Source organism: Xenopus laevis, chromosome 4L (genome assembly GCF_017654675.1).
Source record: "Xenopus laevis strain J_2021 chromosome 4L, Xenopus_laevis_v10.1, whole genome shotgun sequence".
Classification (NCBI taxonomy): Eukaryota; Metazoa; Chordata; class Amphibia; order Anura; family Pipidae; genus Xenopus; species Xenopus laevis.
The window spans coordinates 54,877,080-54,889,403 of record NC_054377.1 but is presented as its reverse complement, the minus strand read 5'-3'; the positions used below and the strand labels follow the sequence as shown (position 1 = coordinate 54,889,403).

Genomic DNA, 12,324 nt, shown 5'->3' with positions numbered 1-12,324 from the left:
CAAGGATTCGGCCAAATCCGAATCTTGCTGAAAAAGCCAGAATCCTGTATTCGGTGCATCCCTAATGACTATATGTATGTGTACAGAAGAATCATCACATTTCCATGCAATATTAAACATTAATATATATTTATGTCTGCACTAACAGCCTTATTTCCAACTTTTTTTTAGCATGATTCAGGAACCAGCACTACCTCCGGGCTGGGAAATGAAATATACAAGTGAAGGCATACGCTATTTTGTTGATCATAACAAGCATGCTACAACTTTCAAAGACCCTCGTCCAGGTTTTGACTCAGGGTATGTGTGAAGGAAGGATGGAAAAAAAAATGATAAAAATTGGTTGGAGCAAATATACAGTATATGAATAAGAAAAAGGAAGCTGCAAGACAAAGGTGGTTTAGTGCAGGGAAATGGGTGATAAGGGTTATTTTAAATAACAGCGATAGTAAGAAAAAATACTGTGTAATTCTGCCACACACTTTCCAACAACAGTTTTCATGTGGAACGTTAAGTCCTTAGATGCCTGGCGTGATATCAGTCGACAGAAATTACTGGGAATAGGAGTCACACACATTTAAAAGTAGGGATGGACTGAATCCAGGATTCGGTTCGGGATTCGGCCTTTTTCAGCAGGATTTGGATTCGCCAAAATCCTTCTGCCCGGAATCCGAATTTGCATATGCAAATTATGGGCGGGGAAGGAAATCAAGTGACTTTTGTCACAAAACAAGTAAGTTAAAAATGTCTTTCCCTTCCCACCCCTTATTTGCATATGCAAATTAGGATTTGGATTCAGTTCGGTATTCGTCCGAATCTTTTCTCAAAATAGTGGATTCGGTGCATCCCTATTTAAAAGGGTCTTCAACCTATGTACTCAGTATAGTAAGACACAATACATGGGTGATTACAGTGAGTTTTGACCTACAGACCAATTTAAAAAACAATGAATGATAAAGATAGGCACTAAGGGATAATCAACATTTAGTGCATATTTTGTAAAATTTCAATCAACATAATTCTACCAACTGTGAACGAGGATTGCAGCTCTGCTCTATCTATAGTGCCAGTACCAGGCTTGGCTTGGCATCCACATTGTGGATGAAAATAAGGAGAAAGTAATAATTATAAGGAAGTGTAAAAGATGAATTGGGTTCATATATATATGTGTATACATACACATATATATATGTGTATGTATATGTGTGTATATATATATATATATATATATATATATACACACATATATATATATATATATATATATATATATATATATATCTATATATATATAGATATATATATATATATATATATATATATGTGTGTATATATATATATATATATATATATATATATATATATATATATATATATATGTTTATGTGGAATGAGGAGCAAGTTATGAAGACAACTTGGTAGTGTTGAGATGCACATAAAGAATGGATGGGCAGCCAATTGTTCTTTTGAAACCCATGTATAGTTTATGCACTCATATACCTGAGGTATATTCAGCCATATTTACTACTCACTTCATTCTTTCAGGGTCAAGCAGGGCGACTCACCTGGAGCATATGACCGAAGTTTCCGTTGGAAATACCATCAGTTCCGCTTCCTGTGCCATGTGAGTTCTTTAATCAGCTTGTGTTGTAAAAAAAAACGATATAAATGATATAGCTGAAGTTATATATTTTTTTATTTAAATTGTTTTACAAAAAAAAAAGATGATTATAATCCCTCTGCTGTTGGATAGGTGTCATAGTCTCCTTTTATGCTGCTTTATAGTAGCGATTCAATTAAGTTACTTGGCTTAGCATTTTTACATTGCTGCCTTGAATCACTGTCCTGGTTCACATCCAGCCATGGCAGTAAGCTTGTGTGTTCTCTCCATGTCTACATGGGTTTCCTCCAAGTACAGGAAGGGCAATTGGCTCTTGAAACATATTCACTATAGCGTGTGTAAAGTTGATAGGTACTTTTTATTGCAATCTCCACTGGGGCAGGGACTCATTTATCTCTGTAAAGCTCTGAAAAATATGCATGTGCTTTATACATAAAGCATAATAAAAATGCCTTTGGTTTGATTTTCTTGTATACCTTTTATTTTATTTGTGGTTATTGGAAAGCCAAACTTCCAGTACCTCTTGTGCCAGACAATAGTAATACAGATTACTATGGTAGTACAGAGAATGTAACAAAGACCAAACAGCAAATATTTTTTACAATTACCTGTTTTTAAACCAACCACACACTTTCATCTTCGATTATAAAGTGCCTGCTGTGTGAAGTGGCTGTGCCATAAAAGTTCTGCACGGAATCTCCATATAAAACACAAGAGCCATGAATATCCTGTAAAGTATATCCTTATAAATGGTGCTTAGTGATGTCATTGGTTATATTCAGAGCTTAGTGATGTCATTTCACTTGACTCACTGAAACTTGTGTATTATAATAAATAAAGTACACCCTGTTGCAAAATATTGAGGATATTAGAAGTTACCTCGGAGTTCAATGACCTGTATAAAACACTCGGCCTTCGGCCTTATATGGTCATGGAACTCCTCTGTAACCTAGAATATCCTTATATTTTACAAGGGGGTACTTTATTCACTATATAATCAATTCTGTTATATAAGTTTAATGATGTTAATAATATGTCAAGGATCTGTTTTTCCAAATAAAGAGTGTAAAGGAAATATACTGATTTCTCCTGATAGCTGATGCATCTGATGCAAGAGTAAATGCCATTATAAAGCCTACGTTAAAACATCCATAACATATACTGTAGCTACATTTTTCTGGAACCACCATATAGGTAGGGTGGGCACTTTAAAGATTATAGGGACAACTAGTTTAGGTCTTCATTTTAGAAGTCATCACATCTTGTTTGTGACACCTTGGATCTAACGTCTTATTTTGTATTTGAATATCTGCTAATTGAAATATATTTACTTTCTTTTAGTCAAATGCTCTCCCAAGCCATGTAAAGATCAGTGTGTCCCGGCAGACGCTATTTGAGGATTCCTTCCAGCAGGTAATTGAAAAGGTCCTTTTAGCACATGTTGTATAACCTCCAGCTTCACCATTTACTCTCTGACTGTTAGAGACACTGAAAGCTAATGCTGCTACAGTATGCTCATTAACATGCAGCATAATTCACTGGCCTAGATGGCAAGCCAATGCACAATGATTTGATTTCCTAGTCCGCTCCAAAACCAATTATATATTACATAAAGCTATTTCTCAATTCACCTGTGAAGTTACTGACAAGCACTCTGTGCTTCGTGTTATCTGTAAATGATGCCTTCTTTCTTTCGTACTGTATGACCAGATAATGAATATGAAGCCATATGATCTCCGAAGACGTCTCTACATCATAATGCGTGGAGAGGAAGGTCTGGACTATGGTGGAATTGCCAGGTTCGTAGGCTTTTGTACATAGGATACCCCTGAAATTGTACTAAGTGGTTTATACAGTTATGGTAGGATGCAGGAGACTTCCCTGACTTTAGGAAGTATTAGTGTGCAGATTCTATATATGTTTAGCTTTTCATTTTCTTTTCATATGTGCCTGTTAGCTTATATTCCTCTTTGGTTTGATGGTCTTTGGGTTCCTCTAGTGTCTGCCTCCTGTTTCACTGTCTGGTCCCTGTGCTCCTGGCTGCTATCCCTCTCTCTCTGTGTCCTCCCAGTGGTTTTACCCTATGGTAGGTTACGTCAGGCTGTTCTACCACAGGGTAGAACCACGGACAGGATATGGGGAGCTCTCAACATGGAGCAGTTACCTCTCCACCCACTGTGCAGCTTTACAGCAGATATGATTTGCCTCTGTAGCTTGTTGATAATACCACAGAGATCCCACATAATACTGTCTGTTACTGTACGGAATATATGATTCAATTGCTGCTTTATAAAATATTGTAAGTCAGTATAACTGTGCAAATCCACTAACTCTCCTCTGTTTGTCTTGTCTTCCTTACGTTTGTGCTTTATCTTAACTTATTCTTTTTCCCACTACTGTTTCTCAAAACTTTTTATGTCTTCACTGTCTTTTCTATGCTTTCGTTATCTACCCCTTTCTTTTCCTCGTGTTCTCATTACAGGGAGTGGTTCTTTCTGTTGTCACACGAGGTATTGAACCCCATGTACTGTCTGTTTGAATACGCCGGCAAGAACAACTACTGTTTGCAGATCAACCCTGCTTCATCCATTAACCCTGATCACCTTACTTACTTCCGGTTCATTGGTCGATTTATTGCTATGGTAGGTAGGAACTCAGTGCGGATTTGGTGTTTCTTCATCACTGTTCCTTCTTTGAGTGATTTTCTGTCTTTTCTTATAGGCTCTTTACCATGGGAAGTTTATTGACACAGGGTTTACCCTGCCATTCTATAAGAGGATGTTAAACAAGAAACCAACCTTGCGGGACCTTGAATCCATCGATCCGGAATTTTACAACTCCATTATGTGGATCAAGTAAGTTCAGTCTGAATGAAGACAACAGGGGAGACTAGCGACTTTGAGTTTAGTTTTTGCTATACTAAATGATACTACTTTGACATAATTTGTTCAACACTCTTCAGTCTGTACACATTGACCTCATCCACTGAGAATGTCCGTTTATTTCCTTGCATGCAAGTTTCCATACACTCAACTTATTTCTTATAGAAATCCTTTCCTTTATATAATTATAAAAAAACATACTGACTTGTTTTTTACCAGTTTCTTCCCTAGCTGCCACCCCATTCCTATGTACTAACATCATCCAATTTGTCCCAGTGTACTCCTTTACTCTTGCTTCATGTTCTCCCCGTGTACTTATCTGCCAGATGTCTCTCTCTTACTGTGTTTGATTATCTCCCTACGTATTTGTTTCCCTTTAAATCTACTCATCTAGTACTCACTTCTCTCTTCACGTACTCACCTTATGCCTACAAATGTACATACTGCTTGATTCTATGCCTGTGCATTCATCAGACCTCTTTTTGTGTAACCTTAGCATCTGTTCTCTTCCATTGTGTTCACTTATATTGTATGCCTCTTCCCATGTATTAACCTTTCCCTGTATTCACCTATTGTACTCCGTGCCTGTTCTCTCTCATGTATATAACAAGGAGCTAACTGTTTAGCTGTGTACTAATTCAACTCTGGGTTCTTTTCCTTTGTACTTACCTGCTGTCTCCTTCTGTTTTTTTTCATACTTGCCTAGTACTTGCTACTATCCCAGTGTAAACACCTAGAGCCAACTTCCCTCTTCTTTAACTTACTTAACTTTATACCTGATATAAGGTATATAAGGTATACTGAGTAAATATACCTAGTAATGTATATAAGGTATAAGCTAGTAAATTCCTGTGTTTTAAGCAGTGTGTTCTGTACCCCTTACATTCAACATATTAAGCCTTCTATCCTGCCTTCTGATGTAATCACAATGTGTCTTCTTTTTCTTATGTGCTCACCCTTCACTTGCAGATTTTCCTTTGTGCTTTACTTACATTCTTCATATTCATAAAGTATTCCACACGTTTTCTGTGAAATAACCTTTGTTGATGTTTTCTTACCATCATTTTATTACAGGGATAACAACCTTGAGGAATGTGATCTGGAGCTTTACTTTGTGCAGGACATGGAGATTCTGGGTGAAGTGACATCTCATAAGCTGAAGGAGGGAGGTGAAAACATCCGTGTGACTGAAGAAAACAAAGAGGAATTTATTGGGTAAGTGTGCAGACAACAGATAAACTGTGACCTGTAATCTCCCTTAATGGCATCCTTTTGCCAGCAGATAGGCTGATTAATTTACGTAACATAAACCTCACAAAGATTATCACACACTTCAGTGGCTGCTTTCATTCAAGTATTGCCATTCTACTCATGCATCGCTATTACTTTTGGAGAAGGCTTAACAAATATACCTTTTTGCTGGCTGATTATAATTCTGTCCTTTGTAGGCTGCTTACTGACTGGCGTTTCACTCGAGGAGTTGAGGAGCAGACCAATGCTTTCCTAGAAGGCTTCAAAGAGGTTGTTCCCCTGGAGTGGCTCCGTTACTTTGATGAGAAGGAACTTGAGGTAATCCTACAGCACATTTATGCCCACCTTAGGTGGGCATATTGGGGGAAAGTTCTGCTCGTTTGGCAACCTTGCCAAATAATACGTGGCCATCTTAACTTTTAGGTTTATTATGCCAGTATTAATCATAGCTTAAATGTCTGAGTGATTCGGACATGAGCATCACAAATTTGTGTCTGTGGTAGTTAATCAGTGTTTCCCCGTTTATTTGCAGCTAATGCTATGCGGTATGCAAGAGATTGATATTGCGGATTGGCAGAAGAATACAATATATCGTCACTACACCAAAAACAGCAAGCTGGCTCAATGGTTTTGGCAAGTAAGTAATGAATGAATACTTGTCAACGTAATTAGACCTGTAAAATTAAAAAGTAACTGCTCATCATTAGGTAATTTATGGGTGCAGTAATACACACAAATGATAAAGAGTAAGGGATTGAAGAAAGTACAGGAATAGGACCTGTGAATGCACGGGACCTGGGGTCTTCCTGATAACGGATCTTTCCGGAATTTGGATCTTCATACCTTAAATCTACAAGAAAATCATTTAAACATTACATAAAACCAATAGGCTGGTTTTGTTTCCAGTTGGGATTAATTATATCTTAGTTGGATAAAGTACAATGTACTGTTTGATTACTACAGAGAAAAAGGAAATCATATTTAAAAATTAAAATGGACTCTATGGGAGACAGCCATTCCGTAATTCGGAGCTTTCTGGATAACGTGTTTCCAAATAACAGATCCCATACCTGTAGTATCGCAATTACTTTATTTTGTGGATGGCATATTATATTATTATATTATTATATTATTATATTATGAAATATTGTAGTTGTAGGCTGTAACATAACCATCAAGTTAATTTAAAGGAATTCTAAAAAATGCAAATATGAAGGAAGAACAATTAATACAGTAGTTTTAAGAACTACTGCCTGGTCTTGCCTGTAGTAATCCATAATCCATTTTAAGCACAGCACACAGAACATATTGGAGTGCTGTTCTGTTTGCAGTCCAAGCAAAACCTGGAGTTTAACAGAAACTACAGTGTAAAAAAACGATTTTATATAAGTAAATAATATGAAGCTTTCTGAATATGTTCACGTGGTAAGACCTAAGTCTAAATCATTGAGAATGGTATGAGACCTCAAGGCTTACATAGGTTCTACATTGCAATAGTGCAGTTAAACACAGTAATCAATCAGCTCTTCAATTTGATACTCTTATACAGGTATGGGATCTGCTATCCAAAAACACCCGTTATCCAGAAAGCTCCAGATTACGGGAAGGTCGTCTCCCATAGACTTTATTTTATCCAAAAAATCCAAATTTTTAAAAGTGATTACCTTTTTCTCTGTAATAATAAAATAGTACCTTGTACTTGATCCAAACTAATATAGAATGAACCCCTATTGGAAGCAAAACAATCCTATTGGGTGTATTTAATGTTTACATGATTTTCTAGTAGACTTAGGGCATTAAGATCCAAATTACGGAAAGATCCCTTATCTGGAAAACCCCAGGTCCCGAACATTCTAGATGACAGGCCCCATAGCTGTATAGGTTAGAAAATGAAAACAAAACGTTGAATTCCTCATATAACTCAGGAACATAAGTTAGTTCTTACCTTGTAGGTTGATATTCTAGCCTAAAGTGAAATCTGTCTTATCACAGGTGGTGAAAGAGATGGACAATGAAAAAAGGATCCGGCTGCTGCAGTTTGTAACTGGAACATGTCGCCTTCCAGTGGGTGGATTTGTAGAGTTAATAGGCAAGTCTTTATTATGTGATATCTCCCCTGAAACTGATACATGTATTTCACCTTTGATGCAAACCATTCCACAACATTTTGGCCACCCTCGGAAAAACTTCTCTTCATTCTAGCTTGTTGACTATGTTCCCTCATTTGTTCTGTTAAAAGGATACTGTCATGGGGAAAAAAAAGTTGTTTTTTTTTTTTTTTTTTAAAACGTACCAGTTAATAGTGTTGCTCCAGCAGAATTCTGCACTGAAATCTGTTTCTCAAAAGAGCAAACAGATTTTTTTATATTTAATTTTGAAATCTGACATGGGGCTAGACATATTGTCAGTTTCCCAGCTGCCCTCAGTCATGTGACTTGTGCTCTGATAACCTTCAGTCACTTTTTACTGCTGTACTACAAGTTGGAGTGATACCACCCCCTCCCAGCAGCCCATTAGCAGAACAATGGGAAGGTAACCAGATAGCAGCACCCTTAAGCTAGCCATAGATGCAAAGATACGATCGTCCAAATCCTTGATTCGTATGATTTTCGAAACGTGTGGAGTCCCGACATTTTTCGTCCCAACTGCCTAATCTGCCCGTTCGATTGGGCAGGTTAAAATATTTCTGTCGGCTGCCAATAATATCTCTGCATGTATTGCCGATTGGACGATTTTCAGTTGGAGACTGTCACTAGCTTTTGTTAGGCATAACTTTCGTACGATTGCTGTAGGGGCAGAACATTGGCTGATCTGTTCTTTTACTACTTTATTTGATCTGAATGGTTAGTGGCAGGTCTGGAGATGGGGAAGTCCGATCCGATCGTTCAAGGATTCGAACGATCGGATCTTTGCGTCTATGGCCAGCTTAACACAAGATAACAGCTCCCTGGTAGATCTAAGAACAGCACTCAATGGTAAAATCCAGGTCCCACTGCGACTCTTTAGTTACATTGAGCTTATCTGAAAGCAGTTCCATCCTAAAGTGCTGGCTCTTTCTGAAAGCACATGACCAGGCAAAATGACCTGAGATGGCTGCCTACATACCAATATTACAACTAAAAAAAATACACTTGCTGGTTTAGGAATTACATTTTACATGGTAGAGTGAATTATTTGCCGAGTAAACCGGGTAATTTAGAAATAAAAACTACACCATAAAAATCATTACAGAATCCCTTTAATGAATAGTCCTGTCATCCCACTAACCTTCACTAAGTGTCACCCTTTTGCCTTTTCATAACTGGCAGGTAGCAACGGACCTCAGAAGTTTTGCATTGACAGAGTTGGTAAAGATACTTGGCTGCCTCGGAGTCACACATGGTAAGAGTTCCACAATGTAGTACTGGCAATGCGCACAGCACCACACAAGGCTCGTGTAGAATTACTGTAGTCCAGGCAATGCACAAACTTAACAATTTTAAAAGAAAATCGATTTACTGAATTTTTTATTTACAGTATGGATCATTTGTATTGCAATGTCATCTAGAGATGATGCACACTCAATATGCCATTGATATCTTTTCAGCTTTAATCGTTTGGATCTCCCTCCTTACAAGAGTTACGAGCAGCTTAAAGAGAAGTTGCTTTTTGCCATTGAAGAGACAGAAGGATTTGGCCAGGAGTGATCAAATTGCTCATCTAAGATGAAAGAAATTGGGGGAAAAGAAGCCTACCTAAATGGTTGCATAAGTGCACCTTGATGTGTAGTATTTCAGACAGACATTTCTGTATATTATAGGTGTATTATGTCTGTTTAACCACTCGGATCCCTTGGAAGCACAATGCATTTCATTTATTAGCAGCTCCTAATGTTTCTGCAAAATCAAAAGTTCCATTATATTTGGAATCACAAGGGACTCGTGAATGTTGCGTTATTTGGATTTCGTTTGGATTTTGGCCAATGAAGGCAATTCTCTTCCTCAGGCCTGTTCCTGACCTTTTGCTTATATGTCGATATTTTACTTGTGCCAATTAGCTTCTGTTGTATCCAGCACCAATGCTTCCATTTTGGCTTTCTCTACAGCTTATGGTTACGTATTGTTCTCCATTTTGCCTGAGACTGCCAGTCTAGATATGATCTGAGGACATTTTAATACTGGATCAACCAAATCCAATCAGTGTAGCACAGTTCAGGGACAGCCTGAAAATATCTAGAGATGATAAAAGAGAAAAACATGAGTAGAAAGCTGATGTTTTACCAAAAAAATTATCTTCAGATAATTCTGCCCCTGAAGGGAGCAAATCTGTCAACCTAAACTTTTGATATAGAGGAAATCTTTTTGATTGGTCTCTAGTTGACAAAATAACTAGCAAAGGATGATGGAACTAGTCATTTAACAATATTGAATTTTTGGCATGCTCCATAGCCATTATTTAAAGGGTCAGTTCACCTTTAAATTCCATTTTAGTATGTTATAGAATGGGCATTTCTAAGCAATTTTTCAACTGGTCTTCATTGTTTTGATTTTTTTTATAGCTTTTTAATTATTTGCCTTTTTCTTCTGACTCTTTCCAGCTTTGAAATGGGGGTCACTGGCCCCATTCTAAAAACAAATTCTCTGTTAAGACCAAAATTAGGGATGCACCGAATCCAGGATTCAGTTTTTCAACAGGATTCGGATTTGGCCAAATCCTCCTGCCCGGCCGAACCGAATCCTAATTTGCATATGCAAATTAGGGACAGGAGGGAATTTGAGTGACTTTTTGTCAGAAAACAAGGAAGTAAAAAAATTTTCCCCTTCCTACCCTTAATTTGCATATGCAAATAAGGGTTGGGATTCGGTTCGGTATTCGGCCGAATCTTTCGTGAAGGATTCAGGGGTTCGGCCGAATCCAAAATAGTGGATTCGGTGCATCCCTAACCAAAATTATAGTTTTTTTTAATATTTACCTTCTTCTGACTCTTCAGCTTTCAAATGGGGGTCACTGACCCCATGTAAAAAAACAAATGCTTGTAATCCTACAAATTGATTGTTATTGCTACCTTTTATTGCTCATCTTTCAATTCAGGCCTCTCCTATTCACATTCGTTATTATTCAAATCAATGCATGGTTGCTAGGGTAGTTTGGACCCTAGCAACCAGATTTCTGAAATTGCAAAGTGGAAAACTGCTGAGTAAAAAGCTAAATAACTCAAAACCCACAAATAATAAAAAATGAAAACCAATTGCAAAGTGTCTCAAAATATCACTCTCTACATCATACTAAAAAAATCAACTCAAAGGTGACCAACGCCTTTAAAGGGATACTAGTCATAGGAATGAAGAGCTCAAACTCCTAGAAAATAACATCCAAGCAGTGGTGTCTGGTGCTGAACTGGAAGATCCACGACTGCCACAGAGTCATAAATATGTCAAGTCAAATTACCAGCAGCACACCAAGTCAGATGTAATAATGCAAAAAAGTGATTGTTTTTTTTTAGCCCAAAAACACATATCAAACGGGCAACGTTTTGGCCCCTCAAGACAGTAAAATTTGAATTCAACCATTGGCCATCTAAAATTTGCAGAATTGCTGTTTTAGCCTATGGGGGACCTCCTAGAACCTATTTGGAGTCAATTGGTGGACTTTGAAAAAATCCAAGTTTTTTTTGGGAAAAACTTCTAATCGAATTCAATCGAATGCGCTATTCCTTTGATTCGTATGATTCAAATTCGGCCGAATAAGGACCTATTCGACCAAAAAAGAACCTTCAACTTAATTTCGGTTGGTCTTTTTGAATTCGAATTTCGAAGTTTTTTCAATTCGACCCTTGGTAAATATGGACCTATGTGTTCAATATTATGTGTTCAAAATTATACATTGAACACATAGGGGCCCATTTACTAAGGGTCGAGGTGAATTTTCGAATTCAAAAACGTCGAATTTCGAAGTAATTTTTGGGTACTTCGGCCATCGAATAGGCCAAAATTCGATTCGAATTGAAAATACTTCACAAATTCGACCATTCGAAAATCAAAGTACTGTCTCTTTAAAAAAAACTTCGAATTCGACACATCACCACCTTAAACCTGCCGAATTGCTGTTTAGTGTATGGGGGGACCTCCTATAAACTTTTTGAGTAGTCAAAGTATTTTTTTGTAAAATCGTTCGAATTGTTTGATTCGAACGATTTAATCGATCGATCGAACGATTTTTACTTTGAGCGAAAACGTCAAAAATACTTTGACTATCGAAGTATCAAATTCGTTGGTCGAATTTGGAATTTTTATAACTTCGAAATTTGATCCTTCGTTAATGTGCCCCATAATGTTGTTTCACTTTAGACTTGATAAAGGGTCTTGAGGGCCAAAATGTTGCCTGTTTTGTATGTGTTTTTGGGCTAAATAAATCACTTTTTTACATCATTACAACTGACTTGGTGTGCTGCTGGTAATTTGACTTTAAGGGTCAGGCCACACTGGGCGTTTTGGGGAGATTTGGTCGCCTAGTCACCAATCTCCCCAAACGCCTTCCCTCACTCTGCGCCGGCTAAAATGAAAAGACACTGGCGCTAATCACACGCGGCGA

At 37.5% G+C, this 12,324-nt stretch overlaps 1 protein-coding gene across 3 annotated transcripts in view; it reads left to right on the top strand.

Annotated features, from left to right (window-relative positions):
* wwp2.L (WW domain containing E3 ubiquitin protein ligase 2 L homeolog) overlaps positions 1 to 9,962 on the top strand; it is a 48,791-nt gene extending 38,829 nt beyond the window's left edge. For all 3 annotated transcript variants that reach the window (XM_018257926.2, XM_018257925.2, XM_018257927.2), the window contains 12 exons: positions 172 to 300; positions 1,546 to 1,624; positions 2,963 to 3,034; positions 3,332 to 3,420; positions 4,104 to 4,263; positions 4,343 to 4,476; positions 5,578 to 5,718; positions 5,952 to 6,072; positions 6,287 to 6,391; positions 7,747 to 7,843; positions 9,063 to 9,135; positions 9,341 to 9,962. In XM_018257926.2, the coding sequence (XP_018113415.1) occupies positions 172 to 300; positions 1,546 to 1,624; positions 2,963 to 3,034; positions 3,332 to 3,420; positions 4,104 to 4,263; positions 4,343 to 4,476; positions 5,578 to 5,718; positions 5,952 to 6,072; positions 6,287 to 6,391; positions 7,747 to 7,843; positions 9,063 to 9,135; positions 9,341 to 9,440 (1,300 nt within the window). In that variant the 3' untranslated portion in view covers positions 9,441 to 9,962. The remainder of the gene's footprint in view (positions 1 to 171; positions 301 to 1,545; positions 1,625 to 2,962; positions 3,035 to 3,331; positions 3,421 to 4,103; positions 4,264 to 4,342; positions 4,477 to 5,577; positions 5,719 to 5,951; positions 6,073 to 6,286; positions 6,392 to 7,746; positions 7,844 to 9,062; positions 9,136 to 9,340) is intronic.
* The last annotated feature ends 2,362 nt before the right edge of the window (positions 9,963 to 12,324 follow it).